This window comes from Mastigoproctus giganteus, chromosome 2 (assembly GCF_048544385.1).
Source record: "Mastigoproctus giganteus isolate SK-2022 chromosome 2, ASM4854438v1, whole genome shotgun sequence".
In the NCBI taxonomy this organism is placed as follows: domain Eukaryota; kingdom Metazoa; phylum Arthropoda; class Arachnida; order Uropygi; family Thelyphonidae; genus Mastigoproctus; species Mastigoproctus giganteus.
Genome location: NC_143576.1, coordinates 108,011,254 through 108,030,795, shown reverse-complemented (window position 1 = coordinate 108,030,795; position 19,542 = coordinate 108,011,254). Strand labels below are relative to the sequence as shown.

Sequence of the window (19,542 nt, the reverse complement as noted above, 5' to 3'; positions counted from 1 at the left end):
ATAAAAGGATGGTTAAGTGGGAGAAGACAGAGGGTAGTAATCAATGGGTGCTGCTCTTCTTGGACTAATGTTATTAGTGGAGTCCCACAGGGTTCAGTGTTGGGTCCACTGTTGTTTTGTATATTTATCAATGATATTGATGAAGGTATATCAGGCTTAGTGTCGAAGTTTGCAGATGATACAAAGGTTGGCAGGGTTGTTAATGACAGTAATGGCAGTGTGCTACTGCAACAGGATCTAGATAATTTGGGCAGATGGGCTAAGAAAGGACAACTGAAGTTTAACCTTGACAAATGCAAAGTACTGCACATGGGTAGAAGTAACCCCAGAGAAACGTACTAACTGTGTGGTACTACACTTAAGGTGGTAGAAAATGAAAAAGACCTGGGAGTAATTGTGCAGGCAGATATGAAGTTTTCTGAGCAATGCAGACAGGCTGCCAGGGCAGGTCATGGGGTTTTGTCAATGATATATAGGAATTTTTCTAGCAGGGAAAAGGAGGTGATTATCCCTCTGTATAAGGCAATGGTCAGGCCACGCCTTGAGTACTGCGTACAGGTCTGGAGGCCTCATTTTAGGAAGGATGTAGATTTACTTGAGCGTGTACAGAGAAGGGCAACAAGATTGGTGAGGGGAATGAAGGGATCCTCTTATCAAGAGAGGCTTAAGTTCTGCAAATTGCAGTGGCTGGAGACTAGACACCTGCGCGGTGATCTGATTGAGGTGTATAAGGCGTTGAATGGGTTCAGCACTCTGAATTATGATGGGATCCTTCCACTTGTTTAGATTACAAACCTAAGGGGGCATAAATTCAAATTAAGAAAAGACAGATGTAGAATAGATGTGCGGAAATTTGCCTTTAGCCAGCGGGTGGTTAATTGCTGGTACAAACTTCCATCTGTCATTGTGGAAGTTGATAGGTTGAATAAATTTAAGGAGGAACTGGACAGGCATTTGGAGGGAATGGTGTGATTTTTTTTTTTTTTTTTTTTTGGCTAATGCTGCATAAGCTCATACATTTGCTTTCTTGCATCACATGCCACTACTACTACTACTATTTTAAAAGAAAGTTCCAATATCCCAAAAAAAAAAAAAAAAAAAACACAAAATGGCTCAATCTCTTAAACTTGACATTATATTAGAACACTCCTTCTTACTGATGCTTATGCTGTTAATGACGTATCATTCCATTTCTACTGCAACATGACATTCTACGTTAGAGTTCAAATAAATGAATTTGCTTCCAAATTAACAAAATTCTGCACATGAAAAATTCCAGTACTAACGTTCGAATGTCTATTATGCAAAGCCTCAACAATCCTTCCAAGGGCAGTACAACACAAGGTTCACTCTGATGTGTGTGTGGGGGGGGGGAGGTGCTTAGTTCACCTTGATAATGGTGGTAAATTAGTAAGATCAGGAGAGATCTACAAAAGCGCAGAGACTACCTGCTGCTTATTTTATTTGGGGAAGGGTAGGGTAAGGATTTTTGAAATGCAAGTGGAGGTGTTTCACACCACACTTAATTAGAATATGAGCATGCTCTGTCTTTGTGGCAAATTTCGTGATAATGCCATGCTGGGATGACTAAATGAAACTGAATATCTTATGAAGAAAGATATCAACAATCCTGCATAACTATTAAAAACATTTCAGATCCACTTTGGAATTGATATATGCAATGCAGTGCTAACAAAACTGTCAGCTGGTCTTGACTAGTGAACTACAAACATGGGTTAAACATTATGGTGATAGATACCTGACCTTTTGCATATGCTGTTGTTGTTTATGAGCTGTTGGCGCAAGAGCAGCTTAGGCTACAATGCACCTAGCCTAGGTAGGAGAGTTTCTTATATTAGCATTTTTCATTTTTCTTATTGTGTTTTAGAATAAAGTCAAGATTCTGCTTTATAATCATGTAGCTTCTCTATAAATGGTATACTATTAATTTTATATGTTTTGGAAGTATCCAGTTAACTTAAGGAAGAAGAAAACGTCAGTAATATTTGGCTGGTTATCTAAAATTGTTTTAAGCATTAAGTTGTTTTGTGCATTCATTATTGTTTGAAAGGCTCAGACTTTCCCTATGAAATTTTGGACAGTTCACCATGAAGTGATGTATAGTTAGCAGAACTTCACAGTTTTGATATTGAGGGGAGTCTTCACCTCTGAGTAGATAAGAGTGAGTCACATGTGTATGCCCAATTCGCAATCAAGCAAGAGTCATTTCTTCCTGTCTATTCGATCAAAAGCTAGTAGTCCACAGTCTATATGTTTCTTTAATTAGACAAAGTTTGTTGTTAGTCTGATCTAGCCAGTGCTGTTACCGTTGTTTTGTACTGGTGGATTAAGGACTTGTAATCTGTATATGGTATTGTGTGAAAGGTATAATCAGAGGTGGAAGCTTCTTTTGCTGCTTTGTCTGCTCTTTCGTTTCCAGTTATTCCTGTGTGGCCTGGGATCCAGCATAATCTGATATTGTGATTTCTTTGTAATAGCTTTGATACTGAATATTGGACATTTTTTAAGATTGGGTGTCTTGTGGTATTTGCATTCTGCAAGTCAATAACAAAGCTAAGCGAGTCCGTGAAAATTATGCCTGTTTGCTATCTGTTTATGGCTATCGAAATGGCTTGTAATTCAGCAATAAAAATACTGCATTCTTTTGGGAGTTGTTGGATAACAGTACAATAATCAAAATGAATCGCAGCTCCTACACAAATCTCTGATTTAGACCCATCTGCATATATGAAAGTGTGATGTGGATATTGTTCTTTGTATGCTACATGTAACTGCTGGTAGTTTATTCTTGATAGAGTAGTTTTCCCCCAGGTTTGAAAATACATATCATATATGGGTTGAACTATTCACCAGGGTGGAATGGCCTGTGCAATCACAGCAGCTACGTTGTCATAATCAAGCTCTCGGCTTAGTAGTAAACCTTTCAGACGGATGTTAGCAGGTCAATTCATTCGTGGATGGGCTTGTTATATGTTTTCCCAGTTATATGAAAACAAAGTCTCTATTTGGATGCTCACTGATAGATTTTATCTTGATGGCACAGTGTAATAGCAAGTTCTGTCTTCTAAGCAGTAGTGAAGGTTCATGAGCGTCTGCATAAAAGCTTTGTATAAGTGAAGTTCGGAAAGCTCCGAGTGCTTTACGGAGAGCACTGTGGTGTATGGGGTCTAACCATCTCAGTACACTTGGTTTCACCGAGTTGTAAGCAGCTGCTCCATAATCTACTTTGGAACGAACTATAGCTCAATAAAGTTTGAGAAGTGTATATCGATCTGTCCCCAAGTTATTGCAGAAAGAACTCTATGAATGTTTAATTTCTTTAAGCAAGAAAGTCTTGATTTGTTTAATGTGCTCAAGGAATGTTAGTTTCTTATCCAAGAGAAGTCCTAAGAATCTTATACTTGGCACTACTGGGATCATATGGGACTCTCCTCCCTTCCTATGTCAAATTGATCGACAAGGCTCCGATATACTCCCTCCTATCGCGCCTGGGCAGAATTGCAGACACTTTCAAATTCACCCTAATTCACGGCTTTTTTTAAACATTGACCTGTACTTGTAAGTAATTCAATGGTCTCCTACTCTTAATATCATTACTGCCAACACGTACAACAATATCACCTTTTGTGCCCTTAAAAGATCATATCTGCTCTACAACGTCATCAACCTTTGCCTCTGGCAGATATACCCTGGAGGCCATGCATATGTACAATAAAATATACTCTGTCACCTTTCAAGGTACTTTATTCTGAACTGAAACATGTATTTATATAGTCAATTGTAATATATATACCTTCTTTCTGTAATTTCAAAGAAAAGATTTCAAATGGATATTTCTAAACTAAACCTACCTGATCTAGTGCTTTTGTAAGCTTTGGCTGGTCTTCCATTCTCTGTTGAAACACCATACATGACAAGAGTGCTGCTACTTCTTCAGGAGAATATTTGTTAAATATATTTGCTATAAGCAATTCTGTTGCAAGCAATTCATGGCTGTTGATTATTCTAGCTACTGTGCCTTTCAGTTCAACCATTCCTCTATCATTTAAATACCTTAATTTTTTTAAGACCTTTAATAAACAAAAAATAAATTCTTTTAAATAAATTATACATGGTGACTAGAACAAATAACAGTTTAAGAGTATTAAAATTTTTATTATTACAATTTAATAAAAATTTTTATTAAATTGTATGATGGTATTTACAATACCATCATTAAGATTAATTAATGATGGTATGCCACTGCACTACAACAGGATATAGAAAAGATAGGCATTGGGCTGAGAAATGACAACTAAAGTTTGACATTGACAAATGCAGAATACTGTATATGGGTAGCAGTAACCCCAAAGTAAGTCACCAACTCTGCAGTACTACACTCAGGGTAGTGGAAAATGAAAAAAAAAAAAAAATCCCTAGGTCAGATATGAAGTCAGATATGAAGTTCTCCGAATAGTGGAGACAGGCTGCCTACAGCTAATGGGGTTTTGTCAATAATATACAGGAATTTTGCTAGCAGTTACTAGCAAAGGAAGTGATTATCCTATTGTATACAGCAATGGTCAGGCCATATCTTCAGTACTGCATACTGGTCTGCAGGCCTCATTTTAGAAAGGATGTAGAGCTGCTGGAACAAGTACAGAGAAGGGCAACGAGATTGGCGAGGGGAAACGAAGGAGTGATCTTACCAAGAAAGGCTTCAGGTCTGCAAATTGCAGCACCTAGAGACTAGGCATCTTTGAGGTAATCTGACTAAAGTGTTTAAGGCTTTGAATAAATTGAGCAAGCTCAGTGCTGATTCTTCCTATTGCTCAGACTATGTATGAGGGGACATAAATTCAAATTGAGGAAGGATGGTTGCAGAACAGATGTGCGGAGGGGTGCCTTTAGCCAGCAGGTTGTTGATTACTGGAACAAATATCCATCTGGTATTGTGGAAGCTGATACCTTAAATAAATTTAAGGAAGAACTAGACAAACTAATGGAGGGAATAAATAAGTGAAATGGGAAGTGTGGTTTTTTTTTTTTTCCCTGATGCTATATAAGCTTGCTTTCTTGTATCATATGCCATTGTTGATGCTGATGTACAAAATAAATTAAATTCTTGCATTGAATCTCTTATATCTTTCATATAGCTTTTGCTTAATTTTTATTGGGCTGGGGGAAGGTCAATAAAGAATAAAGAAGGAATTACACTATGCATATTATGTTGGTATGTATAATATGTTTTAATGGAGCTACTTTAATATAAAATGTTTTCTTACATTTAATTTAAAATGTGTAAGAAAAGTGTAAAATTTCAGTATAGTATAGCAAGCTTTCAAAAAAGCTTGATATACTACACTCATAGGTAGTGTTGGCATCTTATATGCCTTGATTTTGCACAGGCATGTTTAAACAATATCAGCTTTTCAGTGGTAAGAAATAATGTCAAAATTTTCCCCAGTCTATTTTTCTCTTTTTTTGTTTCCATACATTCAGTAGATCATCAAGATTTTGGTTATCATGGGAAGTGTGTTGAAATCTTCAGGAATGCTACTCATAAAATTTTTTGTGATGCATTTTACAACTTCATTTATTGATTCCTGGTTTATAATATTTGGATTAAATCAAGCTAATTTACTAAAAATATCCCAGTTTGCACTGTCTAGTTTCTGTCTCGGAATTTTATTGGTTATTAAAGGAGTCTTTCCTATTAAAGTAGAAATCATCAGGTAGTGATCACTACCTAATAGGAAAGGTTATTTTACACTTTCCAGAAATTCACTGTGATTAAAGAGGGAAAAAAATTAAGTTTATTTTTATATTAGAGCCAGTGATAGAATGAAAACAGGTGTTTATCATTAAGAATGGAGAGAATATGTTGGTCTAATGTCCTTTTGATTATCTGACCCTGTATGTTTGTTTCAGAACATCCACATGGGGTTATGACCATTAAAACTGGGTTCCCTTTAAAAATCAGAAAAGTGATAATTAGATAGTGTGTAAAGAGAAACAATGATAATTCCTAATTCATTCACTTTTATGATTTATAAACAAGAGCACAGAGGGGATATATCATCTATCCCCCATAAAAGTTGCCTGGATAATAACATAATCACTATATTTGGAGTGGCTAATGTACAGTACCTCAGTCAGATAACGGAAAATAATTTGCAAATGCAATTAATCAAATGGACTTTTACCAATGAAAACTGTTAAATACTAGGATTTATCCAATATCACAGATAATTAATGATTCATCGCTAACAGAGTTGCTGTCTCATAGACGTACTGTTTCTGCTGCATGCCTCTTCTACAGATACTTCCATGAGCACTGGTCTTCTGAATTGGCTTCTATAATTCCCGCTCTCTCTTTCAAAACAGTCCGAACACGTGCCGCCACCAGCCAACATCCATCTACTGTCCAACTTCAAACTCACAGAACCAACTTTATATCTTCCTCGTTTATTCATTCAACTGCCGTTTTCTGGAACAACCTTCCTTCATACATATTTCCTGAAAATTACAGTCTACAGAAGTTCAAGTCCAATGTCAACAAATATCTTCTTTCGTCTTCTCAATCTCCAACCCAAGCACAGTACTAAGTACTATAGGTTCTAATACCTCTCGTGTTTGGAGTTTACATAATAATAATATAAAAAAAAAAAAAAAAAAAAAAAACAGTAAAAGTCTGAAATAAAGAGAAATGTGTTGATATTCAGGCTTTTACTAATGCTTGAATTTATTAATAAGGTAATATTAATAAGGTAATAAAATTTACCTTATTAGAGCAGTAAAAGTACAAAATAAACTGAATGTTTCGGGCTTTTGCCAGGGAGAACTAATAATTCCTAGGATTTATTAAATTTTGGGTCTTTACAGTAACATATATAAAAATGAACAGGCAATCCTTGCTTAGAATATTTAAGGCAAGTGCAAATTCAATATAACATAGCCTATAATTAAAAAGAAAAAAATGTTATGCAAAATATATCTGGCAGAAAATCATATATAATTAGTACTGGGTGGGAGTAATCTGCCAAGCTAGATGTGGACTCTTGTTTTGCATGTGTATGCTTGTTATATCACAATTCCCCCATCAGCACCCACCTGTCACTGCCGAGGAGGTTGTGTCTTGCTCTGGAACAGAAATACTTCATTATTTGGAAAAATTTCAGTGTGTGTGTGTTATATAGGGCAGATCTTTAACATTAGTTCAACTCAGCGTTGTACGCTGCAACAATAAATACCTTTGGCATATATCGCTACATATGCTGTAAATTAATATAATGGTATTTGTGTGGTTGTGTTGTTCAGTTTTTTCTGGTCACTTTTCTACGAGGAAGCAATCATTACCAGGAAGGCTGCATCTCAGTATCCGTCCATGCTACTAGGAGATAGGCCAAACTATATTTGCAATGTCCTTAATGGACTAAATCCTGCACCCATAGTTGTAATACAAGTCCCTTGGCTGCAAAAAAAAAAAAAACACCCTGCACTGGACTAACCAAGTACAAAGTTTCAGCATTGTACAAGACAAAACATAAAAAGAAAGTACAAAAAGGAAGGACCAGATGCTAGAAGAGTTTAAAAAAAGATTTAAAGTTATAAAGAATCCTGCACTATGAGTAATACAGTACCATCAAAGTTTTCATTAGGGATCGGGAACCACTGATGTTGCAGAGTCAGAGCTAGCAGGATAGCTAATTATGAAGTAAATTCCAAAACAGCAGGAACCAAGGTACAAGTAAATGCAGCAAATAGTTATTTTCTTCTTGAAGAAGGCTTGCTTGGCAAATTCTTGCAGATACTGGAAATGCTTCATGGATTGTATAAGATTAGATTCAGATGCAGGCTGTGAAATCCACTGAGGAAACAAGGTTGGATGGAGGACTGAATAGTAGGGAAGAAGAGAACATGTTCACAATTTTCAATAAGTCTACATAAGCAAAGAGAGAAATCAGTAGGGTCAAGTATATTTAAGCATAACCAGCAATTAAGTAAATAGTATGTTAGCCAGGGTGGAACAACATAAAAAATGATTTTTGAATAACAAATTTAATTTGAGGTAAGAATTTGAGTAATAACTGATCTTTTGGAAATTAATGATGATCAAGTTTGCCAGTACTGTAGGTAAAGATCCCAAAGATGAGTCTCCTCAAGACCTGGTCTCAATTTTTACCTTCAACATGGGATTTCTGTCAACTTTCTTGATTTTAATATTAACATTCAATGAAGGAAATTTTGGAATTGGGAAAAGATATGAAAGACTTGTGGAATTTGCAGAATTTTGAGGAATGTCAGTAATGAACACTTTTTTTCAAGGAAAGGGTGAACAGAAAGTGAAAATGGAAGAGCCCAAATGGATTAAGAACTAATGAAATCGACTTCATCCTCACTAACAGAAGATATATCGTGAATGATGTTACCATCCTGAACAAGGTAAAGGTTGGAAGTGATCACAGAATGGCAAGGTGCACACTTGATATAGATGTAAGAAAAGAAAGGAAAATACAGACTCGAGTAAATAATATGAAGCTCTTTGAGATAAGGAGAAAAAGAAGAAAAAAAAAGAAGAAAGAAAAAGAAGAGGAGAAAAAGCAGTATGTACTGGAACTTAAGAACAAGTATGAGCTTCTGCAGACTGTTCAGGACCAAGATATCAACGTTAATCACTACAACTTTCTGAAAGTGATAAAGCCCAAGAAACATATAGGTAAAAAGAAATTCAAAGGAGAAAACATTAGTCAAGAAACACTTGCCATGATGAACCCGAAGATGACAAATGAAGAGCAAGATAAACACTGACAAGGATAAAATTGAGTATACTGAGTTATGTAAAGCCCTTAGATAGAGACTCAGAGGGGACATAAAAAGATTTACAGGAATACAGAAAGACAAATGATATTGAAATTGAAGAATAGCAATGGTATACTTATAAATAGCAGAGATGGCATAATTCAAATAGCAGAATAATACTATAGAGAATTATACAAGGAGCGACGGAATGATGCCAGCAGTGAGGAAGATGGATCACAAATTAGTAACACATATGACATACTCGATATCCTTCCTGATGAGGTAGAACATGCATTGAAGAAAATGAATCATCAGAAAGCCCCGGGGGAAGGTGAAGTTACTTGTTGTTAGCATTAGCATTGGCATTTGATGCAAGAAAGCAAGCTTATGCAGCATCAGCCAAAAAAAAAAAAAAAACACCCACTTCCACTTCACCCCTCTGTTCGTTCAAAATACCTGTCCAGCTGAGCCTTAAACTTATTTAGGCTATCAACCTCCACGACAAGGGATGGAAGTCTGTTCCACCAACCAACCACCTGCTGGCTAAAGGCAAATTTCCGCACGTCTATCCTACATCTGTCTTTCCTCAATTTGAATTTATGCCCTCTCAGGTTATTATTCTGAGCGAGAGGAAGAATCCCATCAGCATTGAGCATGCTCAAACCATTCAATGCTTTATACACCTCTATCAGATCACCTCGCTGGTGCCTAGTCTCCAGACACTGTAATTTGCAAAACTTAAGCCTTTTTCGTAAGAGCACCCCTTTGTTCCATTCACTAATCTTGTTGCCCTTCTCTGTACTCGTTACAGCAGCTCTACATCCTTCTTGAAATGAGGCCTCCAGACCTGTATACAGTATTCTAGGTGTGGCTGGACCATTGCCTTATTCAAGGGAATAATCACCTCCTTATCCCTGCTGGAAAAATTCCTGTATATCATTGACAATACTCCATGAGCTACTCTTGCAGCCCATCTGCACTGCTCAGAGAACTTCATATCCGCCTGCACAACCACCCCCAAGGCCCTTTCATTCTCTACCACTGTCAGTGTATTACCACAGAGTTGATACGTTGCTCTGGGGTTGCTGTTTCCCATGTGTAGTACTTTACATTTGTCAATGTTAAACTTCATTTGCCACCTCTCAGCCCATCTGCTCAACCTTTCCAGATCCTGTTGCAGCAGCATAGTGTCAGTAGTGTCCTTGACAACCCTGCAAACCTTTGTATCGTCTGCAAACTTGGACATTAAGCTTGATATACCATCATCAAAATCATTTAAAAATACAGAAAACAATAATGGACCCAACACTGAGCCCTGAGGGACTCCACTAATAACATTAGTCCACGATGAGCAGTGTCCATTGATTACCACTCTGTCTTCTCCCCCTCAGCCACCCCTTTATCCATAGCAGCAATTTGCCTCCAATGTCACACTGCTCCAATTTGTGTAGCAGTCTTCCATGTGCAACAGTATCAAAAGCCTTTCTAAGATCCAAGTATATAATATCAAAGCTATTCCCTGCATCCAGTTCTTTTGTGACTGCATCATAGTATCCAATCAAATTGGTCAGGCAAGACTTCCCCTTAACAAAACCATGCTGTGTCCGAGCTATAACTGAAGTCTTGTCTAAATGATCCTGCAGTGCTTCTTTAACCAGTGCCTCCATTAATTTTCCTGGAACAGAAGTTAAGCTCACAGGTCTATAATTACTTGTGTCAGCCTTTGATCCTCCTTTGTGAATTGGGGTCACATTTGCACATTTCCAGTCTATGGGTACCTCCCCTGAGTCCAAGGAAGCTCTCATAATTATGGCTAAGGGTTTGCTTACTTCCTTTGCTGCCTCCTTTAATATAACTGAATAGATCCCATCCACCCCTGGTGCCTTTCTTGTGTTTATCTTCAACAATTTCTCCTCCACTTTACTCCCAGTTATTTCAAGATTCTGTAGCTTACTGCTAGAGTTGAATACACCTCTGGCATTCCCCTCGCTGAATAACTCCTCATGTGTGAATGTCGATGCAAAATATTCATTTAGTTTGTTAGCTACCTGAGCAGGATCATCAACAGTTGACCCATCAATATCAAGTGGACCAATCTGATTCATCCCCTTCCTTCTAGAGTTTACATAAGTAAAGAACTCTTTGCTGTTTTTCTTTGCATCCCTTGCCAAGGTTTTCTCGTAATCTGCCTTCGCCTGCCTAACCTCCTTTGTAACTTGGTTGCATATCAACTTGTATCTATCATAGGCTTCTGTGTCATGTGTTAATTTGTAAGTATCCCATGCATTTTTCTTCTCTGCCATATGCCTCATTAGTTCATCTGACATCCATTTTGGTCTAAACCTTGAACAATATTTCTTAGTTGGTATGTAAAGCCTAGTAGCTTCCAAGATTAATTTTTTGAATGCTTCCCATTTTGAATTTGCTGTTGTTAACATCATCAGTTAGTCCCACTGTATAGAATTTAAATACTGTCTCAGTCCATCATAGTCACCTTTACGGAAGCAATAACCCTTCCCTTTACCCCTAATGGTAGTTACCTCTTTGAGTAAATCCCACTTCAGCACACTGTGATCACTGCCACCTAGTGGTTCATTTATCTGCAGATTCTTAATGCATGAAGAATCACTGCTGATAATCAAATCAAGAGTATTACTCCCTCTAGTTGCCTCCCTAACATGCTGATGTAGAAAACAATCATCCAATAAATCCACAAAAGCCTTGCTAGTGTGTGAGTGACCAGCCCCCAAATTCCAGTCAATATCTGGGAAATTAAAATCTCCAATTATAAGACTCTCTGATTTACTGGCCCACTCTATTTCCCTGTACAGTTTCTTATTATACTCATTAGAGTCATTAGGCCTATAGCACACTCCTACTCTCAATTTTGATCTCCCAATGCTTATGTCACACCAAACTGACTCAACACTGCACTGTCCAGCGATGCCGACTGGCTTCACTTCCTTGATTTTATGTGTTTCTTAACTAATAGCATAACCCCTCCCTCCTTCCTATCCTGTCTATCCTTTCTGTAGACGTTGCACTTCCCAAATTCCAGTTCTGCATCCCTTATATCTGTGTGACACCACGTCTCTGATATCCCAACAATATCTGCCTTTGATGTTTTGAGCAATACCTCAAATTCATCAAATTTGTTTACTAAACTCCTAGCATTGGTGTACACTCAAGTATACCTGCGCCTGTTTCTATTCTTAGCTACCCTAACACAACCCATGTGTTTACTTGTACCGCAATGGCTCCCAGCAGTCTCTGAAATATCAAGCATCTTGTTTTTCAGGCTTCTGCTCATTCTAATAGAAGCAGTGCAAGAATCTCTTTCACCTCTGCCAGTGGCTACTGTCAATCTATTACTCTAGAGTTGTTAAAATTGCGAGGAAGAGACATGACACAGAAACTGGAAAGACTCTTCACGAAATGCATTAGAAAAGGTGTGACGCCTAAGGAGTGGAATAATGCAATCATAGTTTTGCTGCATAAAAAAAGGAGATAAATCAGAAATTGTAAATTATAGATCAATTAGCTTGTTTTCCCATATCTATAAGTTGTTCACAGATAAAAAGAATACTTGATGAGAATCAACCGAAAGAGGAAGCTGGCTTTAGGACAGGATTCTCAACTATGGATCACCTTCACATAATATCACAGCTAATTGAGAAAGCAAATGAATATAAAACATCATTATTGCCTTGCATCTGTGGATTATGAAAAGGCATTTGACTACATACAGCATAAGACAAGGCATGGATACCCCATATATTATGATTTTGAAGAAAATATATGAGAACACTACCTCCTTTATTAGACTAGACTAGACTAGACAAAGACAGTAGCAAATTTAAAATTGAGAAAGGAGCTCAACAAGGAGACACAACACAATACCTCCGAAGTTGTTTACTGCTGCCCTTGATGAAGCTTTCAGAAGGTTAGAGTGGTAGCAGAAAAGAGTCAATGTGAATGGAGAGTACCTAAACCACATATGATTTGCCAATGACATTGTGATAAAAAGCTATGAACCCAAAGAATTAGAGGGAAATGTTAATCGGTTATGTTCATATTCATCCTTAGTTCAAAATCCTTACTAACTATGGATTTTGGACTAAGGATTAATATGGCTAAAACAAAAGTAATGATGAACAAGTGCCACAGAAAGGGATATAAACATTGAAGGAGCAGTAATTGAAAAGGTGGATTCATATACTTATCTGGGACAAGTCATTAGCTGTAATATTGATAAATGGCTGGAAGTCAAGAGAAGAATAAATTTTGGATGAATAGCATTCAGGAAATATAGTCACATACTGAGGAGCAATATCTCAATTTTGTCTGAAAAGTAAAATAATGAACCAATGTATACTCCCCACCATGACTCATGGAAGAGAAACTTGGGCATTCACCAAAAGAATGGAAGAGAAGCTGAGAACTACACAGCAAAGAATGGAACGAATTATATTGGGAATCAGACTGTTAGATAAGAAGAGAAACACATGGATTAGGCAGCAAACTCAAGTACAGGACATTATTATCAAAACTAAAGAACTAAAATGGTCTTGGGCAGGACACATAGCTCGAAGACATGATGAAAGGACTAAGAAAATAACAGAATGGTACCCAAAAGGAGGTAGAAGAAAACATGGAAGACAACAACGGTGATGGACAGATGAAATTCATGGGTTCGTGAGTAGTAAATGGATGGGCATTGCACAAAACAAAAGAAATTGGAAAGTTGTTGGAGAAGCCTTCATCCTGCAGTGGATTTAAAATGGCTGATGATGATGACTCAATGAAGGTATCAGATTCAAATTCTTAATGGATGTACCTTTTATCCCCCTTTGTGAAATGAGGACACATTTGCACATCTCCAGTCCATAGGGACCTCTCCTCAGTTCAGGGAAGCTAATATAATTAGGGCTAAAGGTTTGCTTACTTCCTTTGCTGCCTCTTTTAATATAACTAGGAGTAGATACTATCCACTCCAGGTGCTTTTCTTATGTTCAACTTCAACCATTTCTCCTCCACTTTGCTCTCAATTATTACAAAATCATTCAGCTCCCTGCTGGAGTTGGAAAAGCTTCTGGACTTCACTTCCCTACAGAATTCCTCATGTGTGAATGTAGAGGCAAAATATTCATTCAGTTTGCCAGCTACCTCAGCAGTATCATGAACAATTGAACCATCAATATCAAATGAACCAATCTGATTCATCCCCTTTCTTCCTAGTGTTTACATAAGAAAAGAAGTCTTTGCTGTTTTTCTTTGCACCCTTTACCAAAGATTTCTCATAATCTGCCTTCACTTGACTAACCACTTTTGTGACTTGATTACAGACCATAGTGTTCTATATCTGCCATAGTGTTCTATATGCATTCCATGCATTTTTATTCTCTGCCACGAGTCTCATTAGTTCATCTGACATCCATTTAGGCCTAAACCCTGAACAGTATTTCTTGGTGGGATAAAATGCCTAGTAGCTTCCAAGATTACTTCCTCGAATGCTTCCCATTTAGAATTTGCTGTTGGTAACATCATCAGTTCGTCCTATTGTACAGAATTTAAAAACTGTGTCAGACTACCATAGTCACCTTTACGAAAGCAAAACCCTTCCCTTTACCCCTTATGGTAGTTACTTCTTTGAGTAAATTCCACGTTAGCATACTGTGATTGATGCCACCTAAAGGTTCCTTTATCTGCAGATGATTAATGCATGAAGAAACACTACTGATAATCAGATAAAGAGTACTACTCCCTTTGGTTGCCTCTCAAACATGATGCTGTAGAAAACAATCATACAATAAATTCATAGAAGTCTCGCTAGTGCAAGTGATCAACCCACAAGCTCCAGTCAATATCTGGGAAGTTAAAATCCCCATTATAAAGCAATCCGATTTACTGGCCCACTCTATTTCTCTGTATAGATTTCATTATACTCAGAGTCATTAGAGCTATAACACACTCCTACTTCCAATTTTGCTTTCCCAGTGCTTATGTAACTAAACTGACTCAACACTGCACTGACCATCTATGTCAACTGTATGCACTTCATTAGATTTTATGTGTCTCTTAACTAACAGCACCACCCATCCTCCTCTTCTATCCTGGCTATCCTTTCTATACACACTGTACTCCGCAAATTTGAATTCTGCATTCCTTATCTCTGTGTGACACCATGTCTCTGATATCCCAACCACCTCAACCTTTCATCCCTTCACCAGCACCTCATCATCAAATTTATTTACTAAACTCCTAGCAATGGTGTACATGCAAGTATACATGCACCAGTTTTTACTCTTAGTTACCCTAACAGAGCCCATGTATTTACTTGTTCCAGGATGATTCCAAGCAGTCCTAGAAATCATGGCATGTCCCAGCAATCCTTGAAATCACACCATGTTTCAGCAGTCCTTGAAATCACAAAATAATCACATGTTAGAGAGGCAACAAGAGGGAGTAATACTCTTGAAATGATCATCAACATTGATTATTCATACTTTAGGAATTTGCAGATAAAAATACCACTAGGTGACATTGATAACAATGTATTAATGTTGGATTTACTTAAAGCTGTAACTACCATCTAAGATAAAGGGAGAGGTTTTTGCTTTCAGTGACCACAGTGTTCTCTGACAGTTTTTAATTTCTATCCAGTGAGACCAACTGATGTTACCATCAGCTAATTCTAATTGGGAAGTGTTCAAGGAATTAATTGTAGAAGCTACTAGGCTTTTCATACGAAATAAAAAATACTCTTCAAGGCATAGGCCGAAACAGATGTCAGATGAACTGATGAAACTCGTGACAGAGAAGAAAAGTGCATGGCTTGCATATAACTTATTGGGTGACACAGAAGCCTATGGTAGATATCAACTAGCATTAGCATTAGTAGAGGCATATGATGCAAGAAAGCAAGCTTATTCAGCATCAGCCAAAAAAAAAAAAAAACCCTCTCCCATTTCACCCCTCCGTTCGTTCGAAATACCTGTCCAGTTGAGCTTTAAATTTGTTTAGGCTATCAACTTCAACAACAAGTGATGGAAGTCGGTTCCACCAACCAACCACCCGCTGGCCAAAGGCAAATTTCCGCACATCTATCCGACATCCGTCCTTCCTCAATTTGAATTTATGCCCTCTGAGGTGATTATTCTGAGAAAGATGAAGAATCCCATTGGCATTGAGCATGCTCAAACCATTCAAAGCCTTATACACCTCTATCAGATCACCTCGTCGGTGCCTAGTCTCCAGACTCTGTAATTTGCAAAACTTAAGCCTTTCTTCGTAAGAGCAACCCTTTGTTCCATTTACTAATCTTGTTGCCCTTCTCTGTACCCGTTCCAGCAGCTCTACATCCTTCTTGAAATGAGGCCTCCAGACCTGTATACAGTACTCAAGATGTGGCCTAACCATTGCCTTATACAAGGGAATAATCACCTCCTTATCCCTGCTAGAAAAATTCCTGTATATCATTGACGAGACAAAATGAGCTACTCTTGCAGCTCGTCTGCACTGCTCAGAGAACTTCATATCTGCCTGCACAATTACCCCCAGGTCCTTTTCATTCTCCACCACTGTCAGTGTAGTACCGCAGAGTTGATACATTGCTCTGGGGTTACTGTTACCCATATGTAGTACTTTACATTTGTCAATGTTAAACTTCATTTGCCACCTCTCAGCCCATCTGTTCAACCTTTCCAGATCCTGTTGCAGCAGCATAGCGTCAGTAGTGTCCTTAACGACCCTGCCAACCTTTGTATCATCTGCAAACTTAGACATTAAACTTGATATCCCATCATCAATATCATTCATAAACACTGAAAACAACTATGGACCCAACACTGAACCTTGAGGAACTCCACTAATAACATTAGTCCACGTTGAGCAGTGTCCATTGATTACCACTCTCTGTCTTCTGCCACTCAACCATCCCCTTATCCATAGCAGCAATTTGCCTCCAATGCCACACTGCTCCAATTTGTGCAGCAGTCTTCCATGTGCAACAGTATCAAAAGCCTTTCTAAGATCCAAATATATAATATCAAAGTTATTCCCTGCATCCAGTTCTTTTGTGACTACATCATAGTATCCAATCAAATTGGTCAGGCAAGACCTGCCCTTAACAAAACCATGCTGCGTCTGAGCTATAACTGAATTCTTGTCTAGATGATCCTGCAGTGCTTCTTTAACCAGTGCCTCCATTAATTTACCTGGAACAGAAGTTAAACTAACAGGTCTATAATTACTTGTGTCAGCCTTTGATCCTCCTTTGTGAATTGGGGTTACATTTGCACATCTCCAGTCTATGGGTACCTCCCCTGAGTCCAAAGAAGCTCTCATAATTATGGCTAGGGGTTTGCATACTTCCTTTGCTGCCTCCTTTAATATAACTGGATAGATCCCATCCACCCCAGGTGCCTTTTTTATGTTTATCCTCAACAATCTCTCCTCCACTTTCCTCTCAGTTATTACAAAATCATCCAGCTCACTGCCAATGTTTACTTTACCTACATCATTCTCCTTCCTGAATAACTCCTCATGCGTGAATGTAGATGCAAAATACTCGTTTAGATTGTTAGCCACCTGAGCAGGATCCTCAACTGTTGAACCATCAATATCCAGTGGACCAATCTGATTCATCCCTTTCCTTCTCGAGTTCAAGTATGTAAAGAACTCCTTCCTGTTTTTCTTTGCATCCTTTGCCAAGGATTTTTCGTAGTCTGCCTTTGCCTGCCTAATCTCCTTTGTGACTTGGTTACAGACCAACTTATATCTATCATAGGCTTCCATGTCACCCATTAATTTGTATGTATCCCATGCATTTTTCTTCTCTGCCACATGTCTCATTAGTCCATCTGACATCCATTTAGGCCTAAACCTTGAACAATATTTCTTAGTTGGTATGTAAAGCCTGGTAGCCACCAAGATTAGTTCCTTGAATGCTTCCCATTTTGAGTTTGCTGTTGGTAACATCATCAGTTGGTCCCACTGTATAGAATTTAAATACTGTCTCAGACCATAATAGTCGCCTTTACGAAAACAAAAACCCTTCCCTTTACCTCTGATGGTAGTTACCTCCTTGAGTAAATACCACTTCAACACACTGTGATCACTGCCACCTAGTGGTTCATTTATCTGCAGGTTCTTAATGCATGAAGAATCACTACTGATAATCAGATCAAGAGTATTGCTCCCTCTTGTTGCCTCACGAACATGCTGATGTAGAAAACAATCATCCAATAAATCCACAAAAGCCTTGCTAGTGTGCGAGTGACCAACCCACAAATTCCAGTCAATATCTGGGAAATTAAAATCCCCCATTATAAGACTCTCTGATTTACTGGCCCACTCTATTTCCCTGTACAATATATTATTATACTCATCAGAGTCATTAGGCCTATAGCACACTCCTACTCTCAATTTTGATTTCCCTATGCTTATGTCACACCAAACTGACTCGACACTGCCCTGTCCATCGATGTCAACTGGCTTCACTTCCTTTGACTTTATGTGTTTCTTAATTAATAGCATAACCCCTCCTCCCCTCCTGTCCTGTCTATCCTTTCTATATACATTGTATTCCCCAAATTCCAGTTCCGCATTACTTATATCTGTGTGACACCACGTCTCTGATATCCCAACAATATCTGCCTTTGATGTTTTGAGCAATACCTCAAATTCATCAAATTTATTTACCAAACTCCTAGCATTGGTGTACACGCAGGTATACATGCACCTGTTTCTATTCTTAGCTACCCTAACACAACCCATGTGTTTACTTGTAACGCAATGACTACCAGCAGTCTCTGAAATATCCTGCATCTTGTTTTTCAGACTTCTGCTCATTTGAATAGAAGCAGTGCAAGAATCACTTCCACCTCTGCCAGTGGCTACTGTTAATCTATTAGTCCTTGTATCCCCCCCCAACTAGCAGTTTTCCGACCCACCTAACACTGCCTCGACAGCATCAGCAAAAATTCTTGCACCCTTTCTATTTAAGTGTATCCCATCCCTGTAGAAGCAATCTCTCCTGTTAACAAGTACAGTCCAGGCTGAAAAAAATTCTACCCCTTGAGCCTTGCACAATCCCTCCAGGGCCGAATTGATCGACAAGGCTCTCATCATATACTCCCTCCTATCGTGTCTGGGCAGAATTGCAGACACTTTCAAGTTCAACCCTAATTCACGGCTTTTTTTCAACAGTGACCTGTACTTGCTAAGTAATTCCGCCGGTCTCCTACTCTTAATATCATTAGTGCCAACGTGTACAACTATATCACCTTTTGTGCCCTTAAAAGATGATATCCGCACAACGTCATCAACCTTTGCCCCTGGCAGACATACCCTGGTCCTATTCCACCTATCCTTTTTACAAAGCATGTTCCCCGTTTCCCTGACAATAGAGTCACCAACAACTACTAGTTCCTGTGGGACCAGCGCATTCTGCCTAGGGGGCTGCCCCTGTGTTGCCTGATGACCAAGTGCAAGCTCTGGCGTTGATGTGGGCAGCTGAGAGCTTGATGGGCCCCTCAATTTATTTCCTTCGAGGGCATCCACCCTGTCCTTCAAGGTCTCATAAAGGCCCATAACAACGCTGAGTTGTCGCCTGATTTCCTTGCACTCCTTACATCATGCACACACAAAGACATCCCCCTTGGCAGTATCATGTCCCGTACCCGACTGCTCCGCAAACATCAAGCAAACAGTGCATTTTAATAGACTGTGATTCAGAGG

At 38.5% G+C, this 19,542-nt stretch overlaps 1 protein-coding gene across 3 annotated transcripts in view; it reads right to left on the bottom strand.

Annotated features, from left to right (window-relative positions):
- The window catches only part of tst (superkiller complex helicase subunit twister), a 522,759-nt gene that overhangs the window by 55,077 nt on the left and 448,140 nt on the right, over positions 1 to 19,542 (bottom strand). For all 3 annotated transcript variants that reach the window (XM_090389516.1, XM_090389517.1, XM_090389518.1), the window contains one exon: positions 3,873 to 4,091. In XM_090389516.1, the coding sequence (XP_090245642.1) occupies positions 3,873 to 4,091 (219 nt within the window). The remainder of the gene's footprint in view (positions 1 to 3,872; positions 4,092 to 19,542) is intronic.